The sequence below is a fragment of the Hemiscyllium ocellatum genome, chromosome 24, assembly GCF_020745735.1.
Source record: "Hemiscyllium ocellatum isolate sHemOce1 chromosome 24, sHemOce1.pat.X.cur, whole genome shotgun sequence".
NCBI lineage: Eukaryota > Metazoa > Chordata > Chondrichthyes > Orectolobiformes > Hemiscylliidae > Hemiscyllium > Hemiscyllium ocellatum.
Window position 1 is genome coordinate 39,082,057 of NC_083424.1, and position 24,997 is coordinate 39,107,053.

The 24,997-nt window shown below is 40.1% G+C and overlaps 1 protein-coding gene across 2 annotated transcripts in view; it reads left to right on the forward strand.

Moving 5' to 3' along the window:
* fbxw8 (F-box and WD repeat domain containing 8) overlaps positions 1-24,997 on the forward strand; it is a 170,579-nt gene that overhangs the window by 40,949 nt on the left and 104,633 nt on the right. For both annotated transcript variants that reach the window (XM_060844021.1, XM_060844022.1), the window contains one exon: positions 20,310-20,467. In XM_060844021.1, coding sequence (XP_060700004.1) covers positions 20,310-20,467 — 158 coding nt within the window. The remainder of the gene's footprint in view (positions 1-20,309; positions 20,468-24,997) is intronic.

The following is a 24,997-nucleotide window of genomic DNA, read 5'->3' on the forward strand; positions in this document are numbered from 1 at the left end:
GTTTGATTCCAGCCTCAGATGACTGTCTGTGTGGAGTTTACACATTCTTCTCGTGTCTGTGGGTTTCCTCTGAGTGTTCCAGTTTCCTCCCACAATCCAAAGATGTGCAAGGTAGGTGATTGGCCATGCTAAATTGCCCATAGTATTCAGGGCTGTGCCAGTTAGATGCATTTGTCAGGGGTAAATATAGAGCGGTGGGGGAATGGGTCTGGGTGGATATTCTTCAGTGGATATTCTTCGGTGGGTCAGTGTTGTACAGGTTGGGCCAAATGTCCTGTTTCCACACTGTAGGGATTCTATGATGAAAACTGATAACTTAATGTTAAAAAGGAAAAGGGAGGACAGCAAAGCATTGATGTTGCTGTCCTTCCATCAAAAAAACAACAATTGTGCGACATAAAAACATCTTTTTATCTTGTAGAGGTTCTGCATGAAAAGTGAAGTCCCAAATAAATAATTACTTTCATCGGTGACACTAATGATTTATTGAAATGGGCCAAATGGCTGCATCCAATGCAGTTACCATCCTGTGTGATGGAAAAAAGAAACAGTTATCCTGACATCAGTAGTAAGTACAATGCCAAAATCTGGTATTTGAGAAGCGATAACAAGACACTTAGAAAACGTAAGCAGAGTCAACATGTTTTTAAGCCATGGAAATAACATATCAAAATATATTTGAGGGTCTATCTGGCAGAGTAGATGAGGAGCAAATAAGTTTGGTCTTATGGGCTTTCAGAAGGTGTCTGATAATTTCTTTGTTTGTGGGACTTCATGTAAAATTAGGGCTTGTGGTTTTGTGGTTACATATTAGCATGGATTGAGGCTTGGTTAATGGACCAGCTTCTGCATTGCAGCTGTGTCCACAAGTTAAAGATCACACAACATCAGGTTATAGTCCAAAAGGTTTAATTGGAAGCACACTAACCTTTGGAGCGACGCTCCTTCATCAGGTGATAAGGAGCGTCCCTCCGAAAGCTAGTGTGCTTCCAATTAAACCTGTTGGACTATAACCTGGTGTTGTGTGATCTTTAACTTTGTACACCCCAGTCCAACACCGGCACCTCTAAATCGTGTCCACAAGTGCCATTGTACTTGGTCATTGTTTCCATACTGGAAAGAATGGGCTGCAAGCTCTGTGCCAACCTTCCTTCTCTTTGATGGCTTGAATCTTATTTGTGGCAGATCTGTAAATATACCAAGCATTATTGTGTACATCTTCTCGTTTGCTACTCTGTTAAAGTCCTGACCTGAATTGTTTGCAGCAAAATTAATTTGAAGCTTCCCTCAAGGGAACTGGCACATACACTATCCTTTACTCTGCCCTGCTACAGCCCACATTGAAACACATTGTTTGATGCTTCGATAGTACCTTCTAACAGTATGTGTACCTGGGCTGGCAACTGCCGAGATCTGTAAGTTGACTACAGTTCTTCCTCAGATTGCCACACTTCTTCCCTGTTATCATCACGCAGCAGCTGGAGTAACCGTAAGCATGCGTGTGGAAAGGGAAGATTGTGATGTGGGAAGACAGGAGTCTGAGGGATAGAATGCAGGAATATGGTCACACCAGCTTGAACTTCATACCAGATCGCAGACATATATGAAGTACTATTTGAGAAAATGTACATGACAGGAACATAACCTTAATCCTGGATGATTGCAGCACTGCTGGTCGCAATGGCTTCAGTCACTGCAATGGTAATTATTTTGTACAGTGACTTCCTAGGAAGTCAAACAATGCAGTTGTGCCTATCCCCGTTTGCTGTCTGTTATTTTCTTCCTGTATAGATCATCTTTCCCTGCCAGAGAGTGCAAAGTGTCAGTGAATGTTTTAGTTTATGTTCGGCCAACAAACATAACTGAATAATTGGAAGAATGTAGGTGTGGCTTATAGCCATGTTAAGTGTGTGAAGGTGAAATACATCATATGCGTGTTAGAAGGGAATCTTGATTCATAATGGGTGAATGATGAAGGATACAGTGTATTAAGTGATCCCCCCCTCCTGAGGTTGTCTCTTTGTTGGGTGGGAGATGGCATTTCAGGATGCATTCACCGACTTAAACTGCTTGTGAAATCATTGAACCTTTTTGTAGCATTGCAGCCACTGACCTCCAGTTATCTGCTCTCATTTACTGGACAGCCTATGGAAACATGACCACTGTCGTCCTTTCAACTCCCCCGGCTCCAGTGATGTATCTGAGAACCTAGGAACCCTGTTTCTGATGCATTGCTCCATTGTTACGCTTTACTTCTTCTGGAGATTACATTTATAACATTTGCAGCCAGAAGGTATTTCCCCCTTTAGAGGGTGCATGCTAGTTTTAGGAAGTGCACTGGTCATGTGGCTCAGTGATAGTGTCCCAATCTCTGGTTTAGAAAGTCTGAGTTCATATCTCACCTATTCTAGAGGTATGTCATTACATGCCTGAGCAACCTGATTAAAAAAGTAAGTATCTCTTGCTAGCCTCGCGAGCATCTAGACACCCCTGCAGAACACACAGGCAATCATTGTCATGTTTAGCAATCAGCTGCACATTGTAATCATGAAGATTAACAGTTAGTTCAAAGTTTATGTGCTGCATGCAGCACCTTGATTGATGTGAGATAATAGCACATTTCAATTCCTTGCCCACAAACCGGCACACTTGAATTTTAAATCATGCAAGTTGCAACAACAGAAACAGTTCTTGTCCTGTTTACAGGTGTCACAGATTCCCAATGAAGGGTGCTGTGAAGAACAGAAACTTCGTTAGTACAAGTCTCAGCTGAGAAGCAGAAGAAAACATTGTTAGTGACAATCAGTGAAATGAATGGCTGTTGCTTTTCTGCATCAAAATCTGGGCCAAATACTTCTCCTGTGCTTTTTTTCAATAAAGCCATTAATTGGCTTTGTTCCTGAGTAGCCAAGCATAACTCTGACAGAAACAGCTAGAAATTTCCCAAATATTACTTCATTATATCCTCAGCTGATATCTTGAGCAAATATCCCACTATGCTTCCTTAGCACTGCAACTTAAATTATATTTTACACCCAGACCAGCAAACAAGGACACCAGCTTAGAGGGGAAAAGCACAGTGAAACCAGCAGGAGGAGAAAACTAGGTCACAGAATGACATCATAATAATACCCGGGGCAAGGATAAAAGGGCGAGTTATAGAGTGAGAGTACAAAGAAGCATGTGGGTTTGTAAGTGACGATCATGCATTAAAACAAATTGTAGGGAAACAGCTACGTGGTTGCTGAGTAATTTTCCTTGTTTCTTAGCTAGGACATTCATTCAAATAGCAACTGTTTGGAGTAATTATCGCAGTAACTGAATTAATAACAGAGACGATCTAGAGGCATTAATTAAAGTTAATAGTTTAAATAAGTTACTAGCAAGGCTATAGAGTCAAACGGCATGGAAACAGACCCTTCGGTCCAACCAGTTCATGCCGACCACTTTCCAAAAGTCTAAACTAGTCCCACCTACCTTCACTTTGCCCATGGCCCTCCAAACCGTTTCTATTCATGAAGTTATCCAAATGTCTTTTCAACATTGTAACTGTAGCTGCACCCACCATTTACTCTAGCAGTTAATTCCATACACAAAGCACTCTCTGTGGGGAAAAATGTTGCCCCTCATTTGCTTTTTAAATCTTTTTCCTCTCACCTTAAAAATAGGCCCTTTAGCTTTGAACTCCCCTACCCGAGGGAAAAGACCCTTGTCATTCACCCTATCTATGTCCATCATGATTTTATAAACCTCAATAAGGTAACCCCTCGTGCTCCTAAGCTTCAGTGAATAAAGTCTCAGCCTTTCCAATCTATTTCTATATCTCAAACCCTCCATTCCTGGCAAAATTGTGGTAAATCTTTTCTGAACTCTCTCCAGTTTAATGATATTTTCCTATAACAGGGCGACCAGAACTGCAGACTGTACTTCAGAAGAGACCTCACCATCATCCTGTACATCCTGAACCTGATGTCCCAACTCCTATACTCAAAGATCTGAGCAATGAAGGCCTTCTTAACCACCCTATCTACCAGTAACGCAGATTTCAAAGATTATGTATCTGTGCCATTTCAGAACTTCAGGGTACATGTGTGTACCTTGAGGACCATGGTGCAGAAGGGATTTTCAGCTGCTACAGTTGAAATTAGTAAGGATTTCCATAATCTTCCTAGATACTGGGATAATGGGAATGGATTTTACTGAGTTGCTCTACAGAGAGCTGGCATTGACTTAATGGCCTCCTTCTGCATTGTCAGTAGTTCCAGGACTGTACAAACCCGATGATGCTTAAGATTTTAGCTGTGAGTAAATGAAAATACTAATGCAGAAGTTATGAGTGTATTGTACAATTGTATAAAGTGTTGTGCCTTTGCAACAATATAAATGTTTAGGAATAAGTGATATATATCACATGCATGAGTGCCAATAATATGCAGTATGTATCATAGAGGTTGCAATCTACATAACTGAGAACTCTTGAACGTGGTATAATTGAGCAAATGAAAGAAAATACTATATGTGAAATATTGAGACTACTACATATAATTGAACATCAAATGCAAATGAAAGATGCCTAAAGTCATTCTATTTTCAATTTTGTTTTTCAAAAATTAGCGTGTGATAAACATTGCTCATTGTACTGCAAAATGATCTTTGTAACCTGGATAATGAGGAATTTAATGAAAAATTAAAGGATGTTTCAACTGGGAGTGTAGAGTTCAAAGCATTGTTGTATCTTGCTGTCTGTCTGACCAAAATGACAGAACACTTATACTCTCGTGGGTCTTTGCAAAACTGAATAGTGAAACAGAACATAGTTGTATTGTGGTACCTGTTATGGATATTACAGACCTTGAAAAATCAATAAGAATTTAGAGATTAGTGTCTGTAAGAAAAATTAGCAGTTTCAAATACTGTGCTAATGATGACATGTTAAAAAAAACTTTAATGTCTTCAGTTGCTGTAGGTATTTCATTGTAGCATCCTTGTATTTATTCACAGAAAAGAGCAAATAATATTGTTCTCAACCTATTAACTACTGTACCTCATTGAAGTTGAACTTCATGACCCTCTCTGTGTAGTTAATTCAATAATTTGTTAGCTTTTCTGATACTCTGATCACCATTATTCTGTCTAAGTTCTGTCAGTTGGAATTGTATAATACAGAAGGTCTTTCGTGTCTGACACCTTGCTTCAGATTTAGCCCAGATTAATGCCCTCCATTAGTCACATGGCACCCTTTGAGCAAATAAATAATATGAGACGATTATTCATTTTGTTTTTAATGGGCCATAAATATTTGATGCATAGAAAAGGTGGGTATGGAATGCAAGGAAGTCTGATGCTTATCAGATATTGCATCAAGATGCATATCCAATCTCCAAGCATGACAATTTTAAAAAAAAATGTTTTGTCAGATGAATGCAGCTTGTGCTTCCATTCCATGGTACCAATATTGTTGATTGGTTTGGGAAATTGGAAGTGTACACATTCAACTGCAGGAAAGGAACAAATAAGGAGGTTTTTTTTTCCTTTAAAGAATGAGTTCTTCTTTTGTATCTTTAAAGTGCATGGAGGTCTTATGAAGCAACAGTTAACAAACTTGCCTCTGAGTCAGAAACTTTGGTTTCAAGTCCCAACCCATGACTTGATGCTCACTGAATGTGTATTCATATCAAGGCAGTTGAGTGTTAAAATGTAAATCCTTCTGAAATACACAAGTGAGAGGCAACAAGAATATGAAGATTCTTGGTCAGCCACATGATAGAAAGAAATTTGAACCTCTGCCAACACTTTCCATAGCTCTAAGTCACACCAGCCTATAAAAATTGACTTGCCACACAACACTGACACTTTAGGAGGTGTTGACACAGTGCTAATATCATTGAACAGCAATCCAGGACAGCAGGCCAATGTTTTGTGGACTGGGTTTGAATCCTAATGTGGACAGACAATGAAATTTGATTCAATTTTTAAAAATCTTGTAATAAAATCCTGGCCTAATGGTTATCATGTCATTTTTTGAAGACACCCATCTGACTCACTAAATATCATTTCAGGAAGGAAATCTGCCATCCATATCTACATGTCTACATGTCACTCCAGTTATGTGAATTAACTTAACATAAACCAAGATTCACTACTGGAGATCTTTGGTCAATGTGCCTCAATAACTGTTTCCTGAGCTATCATTGGAACTTAACACACAGTTTTGTGTCTAAAATTTCAATTTTGCATCCAGAGCAGATTGAAATCAACTTGGTCGTCTTGTTCTGACAGTTGAAATAACAGTTTATATTTCAAATGAATTAACCTCAGTTTCGTCACAACACCATGTCATCCACAGCATGGAATTATCTGAATGTGACATAATTAACTCTCAGATCATAAGAAGTCTGATGGGGGAGAGTTGTGCTATTCTAACAATGGAGTGCATTTTTGGCATTGATTAAGCTGTATTTGTGAACAGAAATAAAGAGACCTTCTAACCTATAGTTACCTGATTTGAGAGGTCTTGATGCTGACAGGGAAGTGTGATTAGATTTCCAGTCCCTATACAGATGTCTGTCTTTCCTTGACAAGCAGAAACTGCCAAAACCAAAACTTAGCTGAGGTTTGGGCATGTAGGATTTCAGTCATTCATCTAAGTTGATAATGTCAAATGTAGTGGAGTAGTACAGTTTTTAGATTAGATTAGATTAGACTTACAGTGTGGAAACAGGCCCTTCGGCCCAACAAGTCCACACCGACCCGCCGAAGCGAAACCCACCCATACCCTTACATTTACCCTTTAACTAACACTAGGGGCAATTTAGCATGGCCAATTCACCTGACCCGCACATCTTTGTGACTGGGGGAGGAAACCAGAGCACCCGGAGGAAACCCACGCAGACACGGGGAGAACGTGCAAACTCCACACAGTCAGTCACCTGAGTCGGGAATTGAACCCGGGTCTACAGGCGCTGTGAGGCAGCAGTGCTAACCACTGTGCCACCGTGCCGCCCAGTTATTACAGTGTGGTAGATTCAAACCTTTAAACAGTGGCCTTCAATGTTGCCCATAGAGGAAAGAACTATTATTATAGACTTAAATACTTGCCAAGTTTGAATTTTTGATGGAACTAAACTGTATAACATGAGAAATGTCATTAGACATTAATCCATTCATTGCTAACATTTCTCAGTAACACTCCATCTGCACACGGAGCTTTGCCTATACAATGGCTCCATATCACCAGTTATGTGAGCTTTGAAAGCTGAGTTTGTCAAACTTCAAGTAAGGGAACATGTATGTAATTTGTTGGTTTTCTTTTTGAAATTAACACACTGTAATTGATTTTCTTAACTGATGTCTCTAGGGAGTACATATTCCTTGTGTGTAAAGATCAAGAGAGAGAAGCAGAGCTCTATTATGGTCAGTTTTCACTCCTTTGCAATGCTTCATGATGTATGAATTTTGTTGGTGGGTGAACATTTGGGTTGGGGTAGTAGGAGTGGTAAACTTCCCTCCAATGATGGAAGTCGAGCATTATTAGGGTAATGTGGCGGATTCTCACCTTTGCAGTCCTGATTGCTGAGCTAACTTAAATGGGATGCCAAAATGTTTGTCCATCCTACAAAACCGACTGGTGTTTAGTCCCAGACCATTCCTGTAAATAGCCAGAGGGGGCCTGGAAGCAAATCAGCAATTAATTATTTTGTTTGCTTTTAGAGAAAAGCTGCTTTTTGATTCTTGTCTGCTGTCCTTTAATAGTAGATAAAGCCTCAAGGCAAGTGGGAAGACCAGCTCTTTTCTCTTGCCCGGGTTCCCCACATGTGACCCTTTTGGAAAGCTCACCAAAGTTCAGCGCAGATTACCTTACTTTGCTTGCAGCATACCCCAAGCATTCCAGTCGTAAAATGAGATAATTATCATTGTTCCCTAGGTGGCTTCATGAATAAGAACCATTTGGTTTTCATAAACAATCAAGTGCAGTAATTGCAAGCTAGTGCTAGTGTAGCTGATCTTGACTGACTAGCAGTTGGGTTGCAACACTTTCAATTTGGAGAAAAAAATTTCAGCTGGGGTTTCCTTTCCTGTTTGCTATCCAGTGACCACTGCTGGTATAGTCTGTGTGCAGAGACATCAAATAATAAGTATGGAGTGCAAATATATCCAATATATCAAGTCTTTTGACAGCATTCAGTATTTTTCCTCACACACACAAAATGACAACTTGAGTAAGGTACCAGAAGGTCATCTGTGTTCAATGCTAGTATCTTCCCAAATCCAGAAAGAGGAAAATGATGAGCAAGATTTGCAAATTAAAATAAATCCCAAACATGATATTCATTCATGTCCTACATTTAACTACAAGCTAAAATGTGGAATGTGATTTTGAAAAGTGATTGAAGTTTGATTCATTGATTAAATATTTTCGATAAACATTTGAATTAGTCCCTCTGGGTGTGGTGTACCTGTAATAATAACAGCTCATCACTGTTTCACTTTACCTACCTGACATTTTCATTACAAGCATGCATTGTAAATGCTTTTAAAAGCTGCCACATTAATGGGACTAAATCTAGTTTTATGATAATTCCATAAGACTCTGTCAACAATTTGATTCAATTGTATCCATCTCTTATTTAATTTACCTCAAATTAGAAAATTTCAGTAGTGCAACTTGCTGGTCTTGGACTCCCCTGAGATTTCCATTTTTTTCCCTCCTGCTAATTTACTGAGTGCAATGAAGAAGAACAGAGCAGAATTTCATTTATCGATTTGATGAAATATGAACTGTGCGGCAGTACGGTCTTGTGACTTTTTTCTCATGATAATAGAACCTCATGTTTACAGTCTGACATAAGCCAATTTAACCCAGCCTATGTTCGGACCATCTTGTGTATATCATTAAAAATTTATCAAGTGGTAGAAGTGGCTATATACTCCCTCAACCCCTTGATCCCTGCCATTTGAGACTGTTCACTGTGGTTACCTCATTCTTAATCAATGTTGGACATTCCAGATTTTCTTTTGCTATATCTTCGACTTGATGTCATTTAAAGCCATTTGTAAAGCCTTTCGTAAATATCACCTGTAGTTGTTCATTTTGTTGTTTTTACTGTGTCTGCAGCTTGGGATAATCGAGAAATTGATTAGTTTATCTTACAAGCTAGGTCACATACTGTTTTTCAGCAAAAATAATCTCTGATAAATCTTAGATTTTGTAATCTGTACATTTAAATTTTTGATCAGTTTAAAAAATATTTTTTTCAATAATTTGATTTCATTTAATCCTTTCAATTAAAAACATTGAATAAAGCAAATGTTCATTTTTAAAATAAAATAGCGCACGTGTTTTGTTTTTGGATCAAAATTCTCCATTTACTTCCTTGAAGCTTTGCAAGTGCAGAATGGAGGCCAGACATTTGTATGAAGGGAGGAACATGCTGGTATCAGGAAATGTTTCTTTATACACGGTGATAGTCTTAAAATTAAACCTTAGGGGGTGTGTGTGTGTGTGTGTGTGTTAATGATGGATGAAACAGATTTGTAAATTTATTAGAAGTTGGATATTGTACCAGACTCCAGCTTTTTGAATGATCTTATCCTTTTGTGCTTCATGTAATGATTAGGCAATTTTAACTTTTGTTAGGTTGAGTTCGCTAAATACAAAAGATTGGTGTGATGGTACCCTCTTATTATCATTGTCCTATTGGTTGACTTTGTGCTATGCTATTATTGATGCCATAAAGATTTCCAGCAGCAGAGAACATCTTCAAACCATATTTGAGGCTACAGTAAAAAGAAAGACATTTCCAAATATGCTTGTCCATCCCAGGGAAAAAAGACAATATGTATTTGTTTTCTTCAAAATAAAACTAAATTTGTTTCTTTCATTACGGTCAGTGGTTAATTCCTGCTCTTATTGAAGTTTTTGTTTCAGATTGCTCACCCAACATCATAACTTGTTGTTAAAGTTTGTAAATTACAGTTGAAAAGAAAAGGCTGAATATTACTTTTTTGGGCTAAGTGCAAATTGCATCACTTTTTTTGAGGGCATCTTGCCAGGAGCCCTTGCAAGTTCTCTCACCGTATCTTACCAAACTCCCCACATAGGTTCGAGACACATGCACGCCCTCCACCTCCTCCAAAACGTCTGTTTCTCTGGCCCCAATGCCTCATCTTCACCATGGACATCCAGTCCCTCTTCACCTCCAGCCGTCATGACCAGGGCCTCCAAGCCCTCCGTTTCTTCCTCTCCCGACGTCCCCAGCGGTATCCTTCCACCTACACTCATTCGTTTGGCTGAACTGGTCCTCGCCCTCAACAGTTTCTCCTTCCAATCCTCCCACTTTCTCCAGACGACAGGGGTAGCCATGGGCACCCACATGGGCCCCAGGTATGCCTGTCTCTTTGTTGGCTCCATAAAACAGTTCATCTTCCTCTGCTACATTGATGACTGCATCGGTGCCACATTGTGCTCCCATGAGGAGGTCGATCAGTTCATCAACTTCACCAACACGTTCCAGACTAATCTTAAATTCACCTGGAACATCTCTGACACCTCCCTCCCCTCCTAGACCTCTCCATCATCATCCACCAGGACCGAGTCAACACTGACATTTTTTACAAACACACTGACTCCCACAGCTACCTGGATTACACCTCCTCCCACCCTACCTCATGCAAAAATGCTATTGCGTATTCCGAATTCCTCCGCCTCCATTGCATCTGCTCTCAGGAGGACCAGTTCCACCACAGAACACACCAGATGGCCTCCTTCTTTAAAGACCGAAATTTCCCCTTCCACACAGTTGAAGGGGAACCAACGCATCTCATCCACACCCGCACCTCTGTCCTCTAACCCACCCCTCCAGCAGCAATAAGGATAGAACCCTCATTGTCCCCACCTTCCACCCCACCAACCTCCGCATAAATCACATCATCCGCTGACATTTCCACACCTACAAATGGACCCCACCATCAGGGATATTTTTTTTTCCCCACCCCTATCCGCTTTCTGCAAAGACCGTTCTCTCCGTGACTACCTGGTCAGGTTCATGCCCCCAAACAAGCCACTCTCCTCTCCTGGCACCTTTCCCTGCTGCCACAGGAATTGCAAAACCTGCACCCACAACTCCCCTCTTACCTCCGTCCAAGGCTCCAAAGGAGCCTTTCACATCCATCAACGTTTCACCTGCACTTCACACATATTTACTGTATCTGTTGCTCCACATGTGGTCTCCTATACATTGGGGAGACTGTACGCCTTCTTGCTGAGCGCTTTAGAGAACATCTCTAGGACACCCGCACCAATCAACCCCACCATCCCGTGGCCGAACATTTCAATACCACCTCCCACTCTGCCGAGGCCATGCAGGTCAGGGCTGCCTCCATGGCCACTCCCTCACCACCCGACGCCTGGAGGAAGAATGCCTTATCTTCTGCCTCGGGACCCTTCAACCTCAGGGATCAATGTGGACTTCACCAGATTTCTCATTTAACCTGCTCCCACCTTGCCCCAGTTCCAACCTTCCAGCTTAGCACCGCCTTCATGACCTGCCCCACCTGTCAATCTTCCTTCTCACCCATCGGCTCCAACCTTCTCTCTGACCTATCACCTTTACCCCCACCTCTGTCCACCTATTGCACTCTCAGCTTCCTGCTCCGCAGCCCCACCCCCCTCCCATTTATCTCTCCCAGCCTTATTCCTGATGAAGGGCTCTGGCCCAAAATGTTGATTTTCCTGCTTCTCAGATACTGCCTGATCTGCTGTGCTTTTCCAGCAACACGCACTCAACTCTGATCTGCAGCATTTGCAGACCTCACTGTGACCACATTAATTATCTATCACGCCCCAAGGCATCTCTGAAACCCACAATCTGTCCATCTCTAAATGCGTTTTTCCTGGAACAACTCACCACTGCTGGGATATCCCAGAATTCACCAGTATCCCTTGCATCTATGGCATCTTTTAAAAGTCTGTTGTACACCTGGACGAATACTGTCAGTCCTGCGCATATGCTGACATGTTCATGACATGGTAGACTGGGGGTGAGTCAAGATCCTGCTTTGCAAGCAGGGTCCTGGAGATCTTTGTGGGTAGTGTGGTGCATAGGCAGGTCTACCCCTTCAGAATGCAACAGTGGAGGCCACAACACCAGACGATGCCAGCCCGGTCTTGTCTTCCCTGCTGATTAAAACAGTCTCAGCCATCTGCAGAAATGCCAAATGCTTTGGGAAGAAGGTCAATGCCCTTCTCCACTCTATTAGCATACTCTCTCCTAAGTCACACTTATTTTATCTCTGCTGGTGTAACCATTGACTGTCAAGAGATTCTCTGATTGACGATTCACTTGCAATCTATATTTTGGAAACCAGAATTCACCAGCATTGTTAATGTTAATCTTTTTCATATATCTTGCTATTTCTTCTTTAATGATGAAGTCCAGCATTTTCCCAATAACAAATGTTAGGCTCATTAAGGAGAAAAGGGTAACTAGGGAAAGAATACAGATCAGCAAGACCACCTGTGTGTGGAACTGCAGGAGATGGAGGAGATACTAGATGAGTATTTTGCATCAGTGTTTACTGTGGAAAAGACTATGGAAAAGACTATGGAAGATAAAGAATATGGGGAAATAAATAATGACCTCTTGAAAATGTCCATATTGCAGGGGAGGAGGTGCTGGATGTCTTAAATGCATAAAGGTAGATAAATCTCTGGGACCTGATCAGGTGTACCTTAGAATCCTGTGGGAAGCTAGGGAAGTGATTGCTGGGCCTCTTGCTGAGATATTTGTATCATCGATAGTCACAGGTGAGGTGCCGGAAAACTAGAGGTTGCCTAATGTGCCACTGTTTAAGAAAGGTGGTAAGGAAAAGCCAGGGAACTATAGAGCAGTGAGCCTGACATCGGTGGTGGGCAAGTTGTTGGAGGGAATCCTGAGGGACAGGGTTTACATACAATTGAAAAGGCAAGGACTGATTAGGGATAGTCAACGTGGCTTTGTGCAGGGCAAATTGTGTCTCATGAACTTGATTGAGGTTTTTTTTTGAAGTAATAAAAATATGATTGATGAAGACAGAGTGGTGAATGAGATCTATATGGACTTAAGTAAGGTTCGTCATGGTGGACTGGTTAGCAAGGTTAGATCACATGGAATACAGTGAGAACTAGCTATTTGGATACAGAACTGGCTTGAAGGTAGAAGATAGAAGGTGCTGGTTGAGGGTTGCTTTTCAAATTGCAGGCCTGTGACTAGTGGTATGCTACAAGGATCAGTGCTGGGTACACTGCTTTTCATCATTTATAGAAATGATTTGGATGTGAACATAGGAGGATGGTTAGTAAGTTCACAGATGACATCAAAATTGGAGGTATCTGGACAAGAAAGGTTACCTCAGAGTACAATAGGATCTTGATCAGATGGGCCAATGGACTGAGGAATTGCAGATGGAGTTTAATTTAGATAATTGAGGTGCTGAATTTTGGAAAGGCAAATCAGGGAAAAATTTATATCCTTAATGGTAAGGTTCTGGGAAATGTTGCTAAACAAAGAGACCTTGGAGTGCACGTTCATAATTCCTTGAAAGTGGAGTCGCAGGTCGATAGGATAGTGAAGAAGGTATTTGGTATGCTTTCCTTTATTGGTCAGTGCATTGAGTATAGGAGTCGGGAAGCCATGTTGTGGCTGTACAGGACATTGGTTAGGCCCTTTTTGGACTAGTGTGTGCAGTTCTGGACTCACTGCTCTAGGAAGGATGTTGTGAAACCTGAAAGGGTTCAGAAAAGATTTGCAAAGGTGTTGCAAAGGTGTTGGAGAGTTTGAACTAGATGGAGTTACTGAATAGGCTGAGGCTATTTCCCTGGAGCGTTGGAGGCTGAGGGATAACCTCCTAGAGGTTTATAAAATTATGAGCGGCATGGTTAGGGTAAATAGTCAAGGTCTTTTCCCTAGAGGTCATAGGTTTAAGGTGAGAGGGGAAAGATTTAAAAGCAAGTTAAGGGACAACTTTTTCATGCAGAGTGTGGTGTATGTATGGAATGAGCTGCCAGAAGAAGTGGTGGAGGCTGGTACAGTTACAACACATAAAAGGCATCTATATGGGTGTATGAATAGGAAGGGAGGGATATGGGCCAAATGCTCGCAAAAGGGACTAGATTTATTTAGGATAGCGCACAGATATTATGTGGTCAGTTTCTGAAATTATTGAATTCAGTATTGAGCCTTCAAGGTTGTAAAGTGCTTGAATGGAAAATGAGGTATAGTGCTTCGCCCAGAACAGAAATGTTAGCATGAAAACAAGGGCATTTCACTCTGCTAATGGTCCAACATAAATAAAAGTTTGTCTTTGAAAAGTCAATATCTAATCCATTGCAACACTGTTGTCTAATGCTCAATTTTGTTTGTTGCTCCAATTCTGTACATAGTTTTATTGTATTTGTTGTTGACTTCGGGAAAATGCTCTAGGTAACCATATATCTGTTCAGGGTTTTAATTAAGAAGGCCGAAGGGAATGTTTTCAAAATGTATTTTGCCATGTTTTAAAAACAATAGACAGCACAAAACAGAGTCATAAAGTAAAAAGCTTGTACACAAGGAACAATGAGGTGGTGGGGGAAGGATGCGTTTGTAGAAGTTCTATAGCCAGCAAGTCCGGTTGTGTTCTCTGGAAGCTGGCAGGGTTCTCACTGCCCACAATAAGCACATAACATTCAGTAACTGCTGCCAGACCAAAGCAGAAAATTGTGCAGGTGGCTATCATCAGTTAAGTCTCTTGTATCCCATATTGGGGAGCAAGAAAGTCTTAGGCTACTTTCACATTATTTGCAAGACAAGATTTCTGGCTTGTATCTTGGAGGATTTGTCAGAGCCACATTAGACCAAGATCAGTGCATTGTTTTGGAATGTAGTTATTTAATTTAAAGGTTGGCATAGCCTCTGACCCTTCAGATATATTTTCTAAATTGTTTGTAACACAATGTTTAGTATTATGTTTGTCTTGTTTGTTTTCCTAAAAAAAAATTGCTTGAAATATTCAGCACAGGAATATTACATCATTCTCCTCAGTTCTAGACATTCTATATTAATACACTGCAATAAATTTAAAGTCTATACTTTCTCAGCCATTCCTTACAATTTAAGCAGTAAATTCTGTTTTACAGCCATATAAGTATTTGTTCAGTCATTTATAAAATATGCAGCAATTTATAAAATACATTAACAGGTCTAAGTAATGCATTAACTTGCAATTGTGTTTTCAGTGGAATTCTTTTAATTCTTTTGAAATTTTTTATATCATGCAATCTAAACTTGAAAATAAATGATATTAATGATATTGTAGTACTCAAGTGCATAGTTAGTTATAGTATACTAAGAGTTGATTTCCTCTTGTTAACTTTAAAGGCTTTTTATCTGTTTCCTCAATGGATGGATGGATTGATTGAAAGAAAGTGAGTTATAAATTCGTTCAGACCAGATTCCAGTTTCATCCTAGCATGTACTAAACTGGATAATCTCATCAAGAATAGTATTATATTTATCTTTAACTTCCTAGAGTTGGAAGGTGAACTTTGACTTTGGGACTGATCACAAACCAGAGGTTCCATTGCACATGCATGTTTGTAAGACTTTGTGTGAGAATACAGTCAGGTTTACCTGTGAATAGTCTGCCTGAATCGACTGTTGAAATGGGCTTTGTCAATGGGCTTTGACATTCCTGAAGAAGGGCTCATACCCGAAATATCGATTCTCCTGCTCCTTGGATGCTGCCTGACCTGCTGCGCTTTTCCAGCAACATGTTTTCAGCTTTGTCAATGTGATGTAAGATCATTGGTGCAAATATAATGATGTGTTTCAAGTGAAAGCACACCTTTATATCAAAACTTCTGTATCATCAGAGCATTTCAAAGTGCTGAATTCCACAGGAATTGCATTTGAGTTATAGTCCTTGGATTTGTAAGTACCTTCAGGCAAGGGTAGAAAATTGTTGGAATATGAAAAAAGGAGGGTACTATTTCAAATTAGAAAAGGCTTTAAACTAACTAGAGAGTAGCTTCAGGACAGGGATTCATAGACAAACAAAACAAAAGGATATAGCAACATTACTGAGCAGTAATTTTGATAATGAAGCCTGGACTGGGACAGGAAGAGAGTGTGTATAAGTATAAAACAACAGCAGGAAATCGATTCAAAGGAGGGAAAAATAGTTTAAAAAGCAAAATTAAAGGCTCTTAAAAAATGTGGTATTTGGAGCAAGTTAACTGAATTAACAGCACAAATGGAGTTTAATACATACGATCTTATGGATACACATTTACGAGCTCAAAGTTGGGAAGTAAATATTCAGGGATTTTCAAAAGGGCAATCAGGAAGGGAAGGATGGTGGGTAACTTTGTTAGTATGAAATGCAATGAGTTTGATAGCAAGAAGTTAGTGTGGATTGGAAAATGTAGAACCCAGAGAGATTGAGATAGGAAATAGCAAGGTGAAGAAATAAAAAAGCAAAAAAAACACTGATGAAAGTAGTCTGTAGACCCCCTAATAGCAGAGCTATTCAGTAGGATAGAGAATTAATTATGATATAATGAGGGCACGTATAAAAAGACAGTGCATTATTCATGGGTGACTTTAATTTTCAAGTAAATCATCAAAACCAATTTGCCAAAGACAGCCATTTTGAAAAATTCATAGAGTGAATTCAGGAAAAATATATCTTTGATCAATATCTTATGGATCCAAGATATTGGATCAGGCTATTTTGGACTGGTAATGTATAATAAGGCAAGTATAATAAATAATCTGAGTAAAAGATCCCCTTGGGAACGATATATTAGCATTCATTTTGAGAGTGAGATACTTGGTCACTATCAACTGTACTAAACTAAAATAAGACTAAGTACATAGCGATGAGGACAGAGTTGGCTAGAGTGGAGTGGGAAATGTGTTTTGCAGAAAATATGGTTTAGGGACAATGGCAAATCTGTGACCAGTGGTGCTTTGCAAGGATCAATGCTGGGACCTCTGTTGATCTGGATGAAAATATAGATGGTGTGTGGGCCAAACTGTTTATGCATAAAGTGGTAGGTGCCTGGAACACACTGCCAGGGAAGATAGTGGAAGCAGATGAAACAGCAACATTTGAAAAAGAAAGAAAGAATCCCTGCAGTGTGGAAAAGGGTCCGTCAGCCCAGCAAATCCACACCACTTCTTCTGGCAGCTCATTTCATGCACATACCATCCTCTGTGTGAAAACGCTGCCCCTTAGGTCTCTTATCTTTCCCCTCTCACCCTAAACTTATGCACTCTAGTTCTGGACTCTTCCCTACCCCAGAGATAAGACTTTGTCTATTTATCCTATCTATGCCCCTCATGATTTTATAAACCTCTATAAGGTCACCCCTTAGCCTCCGATGCTCCAGGGAAAACAGCCCAGCCTGTTCAGTCTCTCTATATAGATCAAATCCTCCAACCCTGGCAAAATTCTTGTAAATCTTTTCTGAACCCTTTCAAGTTTCACAAATCCTTCTGATAGGAAAGAGACCAGAACTGCATGCAATATTCCAACAGTGGCCTAACCAGTGTCCTGTACAGGCACAAGATGACCTCCCAATTCCTGTACTCAATACTCTGACCAATAAAGGAAAGCATACCAAACGCCACCTTCACTATTCTAACTCCCTGTGACTCTACTTTCAAGGAGCTATGAACCTGCACTCCAAGGTCTCTTTGTTCAGCAACACTCCCTCAGAGTGTTAAGTGTGTAAGTCCTGCTAAGATTTGCTTTCCCAAAATCCAAAACCTCGCATTTATTTAAATTAAACTCCAGCTGCCACTCCTCAGGCCATTGGCACTTCTGATCAAGATTCCGTTGTACTCTGAGGTAACCTGCTTCACTGTCCACTATATCTCCAATTTTGCTGTCATCTACAAACTTACTAACTATACCACTTATGCTCACAACCAAATCATTTATGTAAAAGACCAGATGTAGTGGACTCAGCACCGATCTTTGTGGTACTCCACTGTTACAGTCCTCCAGTCTGAAAAACGATGCTTAACCACCACCCTCTGTCTTCTGCCTTTGAGCCAGTTCTGTATCCAAATGGCTAGTTTTCCAGTATTCCAGGAGATCTAAACTCGCTAACCAGTCTCCCATGGGGAGTCTAGTCAAATGCCTTAAGGAAGTCCAAATAGATCATGTCCAACGCTCTGCCCTTATCAATCCTCTTTGTTACTTCTTCAAAAACTCAAATTAATTTTGTGAGACATGATTTCCCAGCACACACAGCCATGTTGACTATCCCTAATCAATCCTTGCCTTTTCGAATACACATGGTAGCCTGGTCTAAAGTTCCTGCCTAATTTTAAAGCAGTCTCACCCATCTAAACAAATGCCCAGCAGTATCGTTACCCCTAAACCAGCATAAGCACCACTATCTTCTGTCTGATACCTCACACGATCTTTATTTCTGCTTTACCTTCCTCCCACCAAGCCTCCTACTCTAAAACTTCCACTGTTGCCTGCAATATCTTCCCCATTTGCCCTCAACTACACCACCTCTGACACCACGAGGCCTGCAAGACCTCTGTGCTGCCTATTCACTTGCTCATGACATCTCCTCACCTGGGCCAAGTGTAATAACTGTACCATCCATTCTGTAATACATAACTCTGTCTCATTCCATGAGGAAAACCATCCACAGCATGGCAGAAGAATCAAGACAGGGGGTGTGCTGTCCATCACTCAGCTCCTCACTCCTAATTAGAAGACCATCCTGATTCTAACTGCCCTGAGCAATATGTGGACTGCTAAAGAATGCCACCTTTGACTTACTTTGCCTGGAACTCCTGGGAAAAGGCTTGACTTGTCAAAGGCCTGCTGACACCTATGTCAAGCTTCCTGGCTTTGTGTCGACACTAAATGGCACAACAAGACAGCAGTAATATGAGCCTAGTTTCTGTAGCTGAGAGGGCATCAAGTAGGCTCAGTGTGAATTAGCCGTATGACAGTGAGCAAGCAAAGAGCCTGGAGATGCACCCTGGTCCAGTCTATATTCAATTTCCCTGAGCATACAATGTCCTTGCAGCAGGATTAGAATGGTAGCTGGCAGTGCAGTCTAATGTGCTGCATTAAAGAAAGTTGGAGAAATGTTATGAGGGTTCTGAAAAACTAGCATGTCGGATGCCAGTGTACGTGTGTGTGGCCATCGCTCACAGCAAGCCTGAGATGTTGGTGACCAGTTTCCAACATAGAGGTTGCTTGGAGCAATAGTGAACAAAACCCACCAGGTGTTTGCTCTGGTTTCTTTGCTGAGTTATCCCGATGCTCTAGCTTGTTTTGTGAGTTTGGTAATATGAACACCTGAATATTAATGAGGCAAGTTGTAGCATTAACAAGGCATTTAATAAGCGCTAATCCCTGTCAACTGGCAACTTGCTGCCTAGTGAGAATCCCGCCATGCCACTTATGAAAAGCAGAACTAATGGTGTGAATTGTTCCCATGTTGTGAAGGCCCTCACTGTACTTGTCACTCAATTCTGCCGCATATCTCACCATTGTCCACATCACACGCATCCCTATAAAAAAATCCATCCATTATTTGCTTACTATTCAATGGATCTAAAATAAATAAAATATTTTATTCTTTCCAAGTCAACACATTTAATAATACTGCTGTTTAAATACATGTTTGAGGAAATTTAAATGTCTCATTTATATTAAATCCAGTTGATTAAAATTGTTACTTTACAAGTGTTACCATGACTGAAGGTCATTCATTTCTTCACCTATAACAAAAGAGTTCAATCAGGTAAAAAAATAAACCATTTGTCCTATGTTATTTTAAAAAAAAACCCTTCTGCCTAAAAATATGTTCTTCAAGAATCAGCTCTTCATCTAGGTTTCCACTTTTCTGCTTCCCAACCTGTGATTTTTCTCTCCATTTGCCTAAACGCTGGAAAAATTGTGAGGTAGCAAGCAAAGAAGTCCAGACCCAGAGCCATAATCTATAACCAACCAGCAGTCACACATGTTTTAAAAATTATATCATTCAAAATAAATATCTATCTGATCAGATCTAAATAAAATATAGCTTCTTGTTTTGATTGATGATGGGAATTATCACTTTTTTATCTAACTGCATAAATTTGCCTTTTGTTGAGAAGATTGCTGTCTTCTGTGATTTAAATTATGTTCAGTGACCGCATTTGCAGCTTACGAGTCATAAACATAGCTGCTGATATTATTTCCAATTAGTATCTTCAGTAGGTGGCCAGTATTTGGAATAAACAAGCAGATAATTGAACTGGTTCTTTCAGATACACATCAGGAGATGTGAGAATGTGGGACATAAGCACCTGGGACAGCAGTGCCTTGTATCTGGAAACGTCACAGAGCTCTGCAGAACTTGGACCACGGCCACCCGTCTCTTTTGTGAGGATAAATAGCACCATAGCAGTGGCGGCTTACAAGGGCGGTGAGTACCAAAAACACCACCACAGGGCTGTTCAACAATTAACAGCAGCAGCTGCTGCAGACATTTACTGTGAGGTTTAGAAAGGAACACTTCTGGCCAATAATCTAAATGCATTAGTGGGCAGCACAAACACATTACCATTAATGTTGCTATTATGTTGTCCGAAAAGTGTAATGCCAGTATTTCAGTTCCAGTATATTGTAATGGGGGAAAGAAACATTTTGGCTGCTCCTTGAGGATGTGAATCTAGTTCATGATGCCTTCTGAAAACAGCAATTCGGTAAACCTTAAAAGTCACACATGAATAGCAAAATACTTCAAGAAAATAAATGGAATTTTTTTTAGTGGTTTTTAATATTTGTTTGTTTTATTGCACTTTATAATGCAATCTGCACCCTTTATTTTGAATGCTGAGTGTTACATGATATAAATGGGGTGGATCGTAAAATTCAAAAAGAGCATAATTCATGTTTGCATTCATCTTCCATTGCATTCTGGGTCTGGGGATTCAAAAGTTTAAATCTTTTTGTAATTGCCAAACGCATGAACATTTTGAAGTTGTTAAAACCATCTGAAGAAGTGCATAGCCAAAACTTTATGATGCTGTTTAAACACAAGGATGGCTAAATCATCAACCCCTTTCCTTTTGGCATTGTCATTTTTTTTTACCTTTTTCACAGTCACTTTCAATATTTCCTTAGCAAGGTGAACAAATTTGAGATTGTCCTAACTCCAAGTAAAATGCACAGAGTGATAAGGGTGAGAGATCTGTGAATAGCATGCCAACCTTTTCCTTGCACTAAGAATGATTGTTTCAGGCAACCCCCAGAGGGTTGTCAGAATCTCTGGTATAATAAAATCTTAAGGTGAAATGGAAAAAGATTGAAAACTGCTAGTGAGGACAAATCCAGTTGGAGACCTTGCTCTTATCAATTAATATTATTGCAAAACAGTCACCAGTAATTTGTAGAAATATTTTGCATGTAAAAGTCAATTAATCAATTTAAATTATATAAAATAGTGAAGAGCAAAATGGCACAAAACAAGTTGTGAAATAACCACTGGGATGAAGATTTGAATCTAAACCTATTATAGTAACAATAGAAATTATAAAAATAATTATGGACTGAATTATATCAGAAATTGGTTAGGTGTCACTTCTCTCCGTGAGCCTTCATAATATTTTGTACTCTATTCTCCAAAACCCACTTCATTATCTATGCACCATGCCGCTATGGCTCCTCGCTTGTCCTGCCTTCCCTGTTGTCAGACGCAGACGTACTTGCCACTGCTGGGATCTCCCAATATTCCTAGCACCGTGTCATTTTTAAAACTCAGCTGTCCACCAGTCCAAGAGCTGCCAGTGGGAGTTCCTTGAACTGTGCACATAGTGGGAGGGGAAACCAAAAATAAACATTTCTAAGGGTACATAGATGGCACAGCTGACATTTTAGTCCAGATACAAATGGACATTTGTAAATCTATTGCTATTTAAGAACCAAGCTACACAAGCTACTTGTCCTTGGCCTCAGCCATCTTAAAACCCTGACTAAGGGAGTACTAGTCTTTTCTCCCAATGACTAAAACGTAGTTATGCCAATCATCATGTTGCACTATTCCCCTGGTAGAAACCAGACTTGTTGTGACTGACTCTAGCCTACTCTGTAGATTATAAGGGTACAGATCCCTGACCATGACCAACCAAAGAAGCCACAGACCATATCCAAGCTCCTGGACCAAGAGCAGACTATGCACTTGATATTCTATGTCAGGCACCCTAATTAAAGACTTGGCCTAACTATTCTCTCTCTACACTTTGAGGAATAGCCATTGGTTGAAGCATATGCAGTGTATTTGCCACTTAATATTGCTGGCAGATGGTTCAGGTCTGAGGTTATCGTAGCACATTGCTCTACAGCAATATAGCCACACCCTGACTGATCATTGCTTGCAGTCATGGCATGCTGTCTGGCTTTGTGGATATGCTAAATAAAAAAATAACACGGAAGTACAGTGAGCTTTTAAACTCTGGTTGAGGACTCAAAACACACAAAGGCAAGACAAGACAACAATGCTGTGAGCATTCAAGTAGTCACAACGTGAATGAGTACTAATAAAAAGAGCAAGGAGACTTGACCAATCAGAACCAACCTTCCTAATTTAAATTTTAAATGAAATCTGACTGTAAAATGTCAGTCAACATTAATGCATTCCCCATTACAACACCTCTACCACTGAGTCTACGTGTCAATCAACCAGCACTTGCATCTCATGCAGTACAAATGTTAGTTTTCCCCTCTTGTGAATTGTCTTGTATAAGATGAAAAGGTTTGACAAAATGTGTCTTATTTATGCGATGTTAGAATTCCATACTGCACACCAACTTTGCTGAACCTATATTTATGTCTTACAGTCAACTTCTTAATGTTTTTAAGCACATACTCTATAAAATATGATTTTTTTAAAAAATGATCAGGTCTAGTTGTTACTGGCAAACCCAACATTTATTGCCTCTCTCTCTAAAAGTTTAAACATTTCCTGATTGAACACAGCTCTCAAAAAGTGTTTTCCAACTGAACTAAGATTTATTTGAAGAAAGCACCTTCTGAAGTCTGATTTGTTATACTAATTCAGTGTTTCCAATTCACCTTGAGCAAATGTCCATAATCATTGAACTAATGTTTTAATATATTTTAAATTTTTCATGTTTTTAATTCTATTCCTGTTGAAATGCACCCTAGTGGATTTTTAAAAATACATTGCACTTTAAATGGTTTGGTTATTTCTAGCTGCAGATCTCTTTGTTTCCATAATCTATTTAATGCTTTATTTTATTTTCATTCCTTCTTCTATAATGTACCATTTCGCTCATGTATATAGAACAGAGAACAGTATAGGTCCTTCAGCTCTCGATATTGTGCTACTTTTATCCTGCTCTAAGATCAAACTGACCTACATACCATTCATTGTACTATCTTCCATATGGCTATCCAAGAGTTGCTTAAATGTCCTTAATGTATTGGACTTCACTACCACTGCTGGCAGTGCATTCCACGCAACCAGCAATCTCTGTGTAAAGAATCTACCTCTGACATCTCCCCTAAACCTTCCTCCAATCACCATAAAATGATGCCCCCTTGTGTTAGCCACTTTTTTCTGGGAAAAATGTCTCTGGCTATCCAGTTTATCTATGCCTCTCATCATCTTGTATACCTCTATCAAGTCAGCGCTCATTCTTCTTCGCACCAATGAGAAAAGCCCTAGCTCCCTCAACCTTACTTCATAAGATTTCATGCTCCAATCTAGGCAGCATCCTGGTAAATCTCCTCTTCAATCTCTCTAAAGCTTCCACATCTTTCCTATGATGAGGTAACCAGAACTGAACACAATATTGTAACTGTGTTCTAACCAGGGCTCTACAGGGCTGCAGCATAATTCTGTGGCTCTTAAATTCTATCCCCCTGCTAATGAAAGCCAATACACCATATGTCTTCTTAACAACTCTGTTAACTTGGGTGGCAACTTTGAGGGATATATGGACATGGACCCCAAGATCCCTCTGTTTCTCCACACTACCAAGAATCCTGTTTTTAATCCTGTATTCTGCATTAAAATTCAACTTTCAAAAATGAATCACTGCACACTTTTCCAGGTTAGAATCCATCTCAGCCAAGTTCTTCATCCTGACAATGTCCCGTTGCAACATGCAACAGCCCTTCACACTATCCACCAGTCTCTCCAACCTTTGTGTCATCGGCAAACTAAGCCACCCTTCTACTTCCTGTTCCAAATCATTTATAAAAATCACAAAGAGCAGAGATTCCAGAACTGATCCATGCAGAACTCCACTGGTTACCGAACTCCAGGCTGAATACTTTTCATCTACCACCACCTTCTGTCTTCTCTGGGTCATGCAATTCTGTATTCAGATGGCTAGATTTCCTTGTTTCCCATGCCCCCTTACTATGATTGAGCCTACCATGGGGAACCTTATTGATTGCCTTGCTAATGTACACCACGTCCACTTCTGTACCTTCATCAACATGTTTTGTTACATCCTCAAAGAATTCAATAAGGTTAGTGAGGCATGACCTACCCCTCTCAAAGCCATGCTGACTTTCTCTAATCAAGCTATGGTTTTCCAAATAATCATAAAATCTATCTCTCAAGATCCTCTCCAATAATTTGCCCACCACAGACGTAAGACTGATTGGTCTGTAGTTCCCAGGGTTATCTCTATTCCCTTTCTTGAACAAGGGGAAAATCATTTGCCACCCTCCAATCATCTGGCACTACTCCAGTGGACAGTGAGGACACAAAGATCATTGCCAAAGGTGGAGCAATATCTTCCCTCGCTTCCTAGACTGACATTGGGTAGATCACATCTGGTCCAGGGGATTTATCTACCCTTAGGTTTTTTTCAAAATTTTCAAAATTCTCCTCAACATCAACTTGTTGGAGCATATCAGTCTGTTTCATGTTGTCCTCAGGAACATCAAAGTCCCTCTCAGTAGTGAATACTGAAAATGT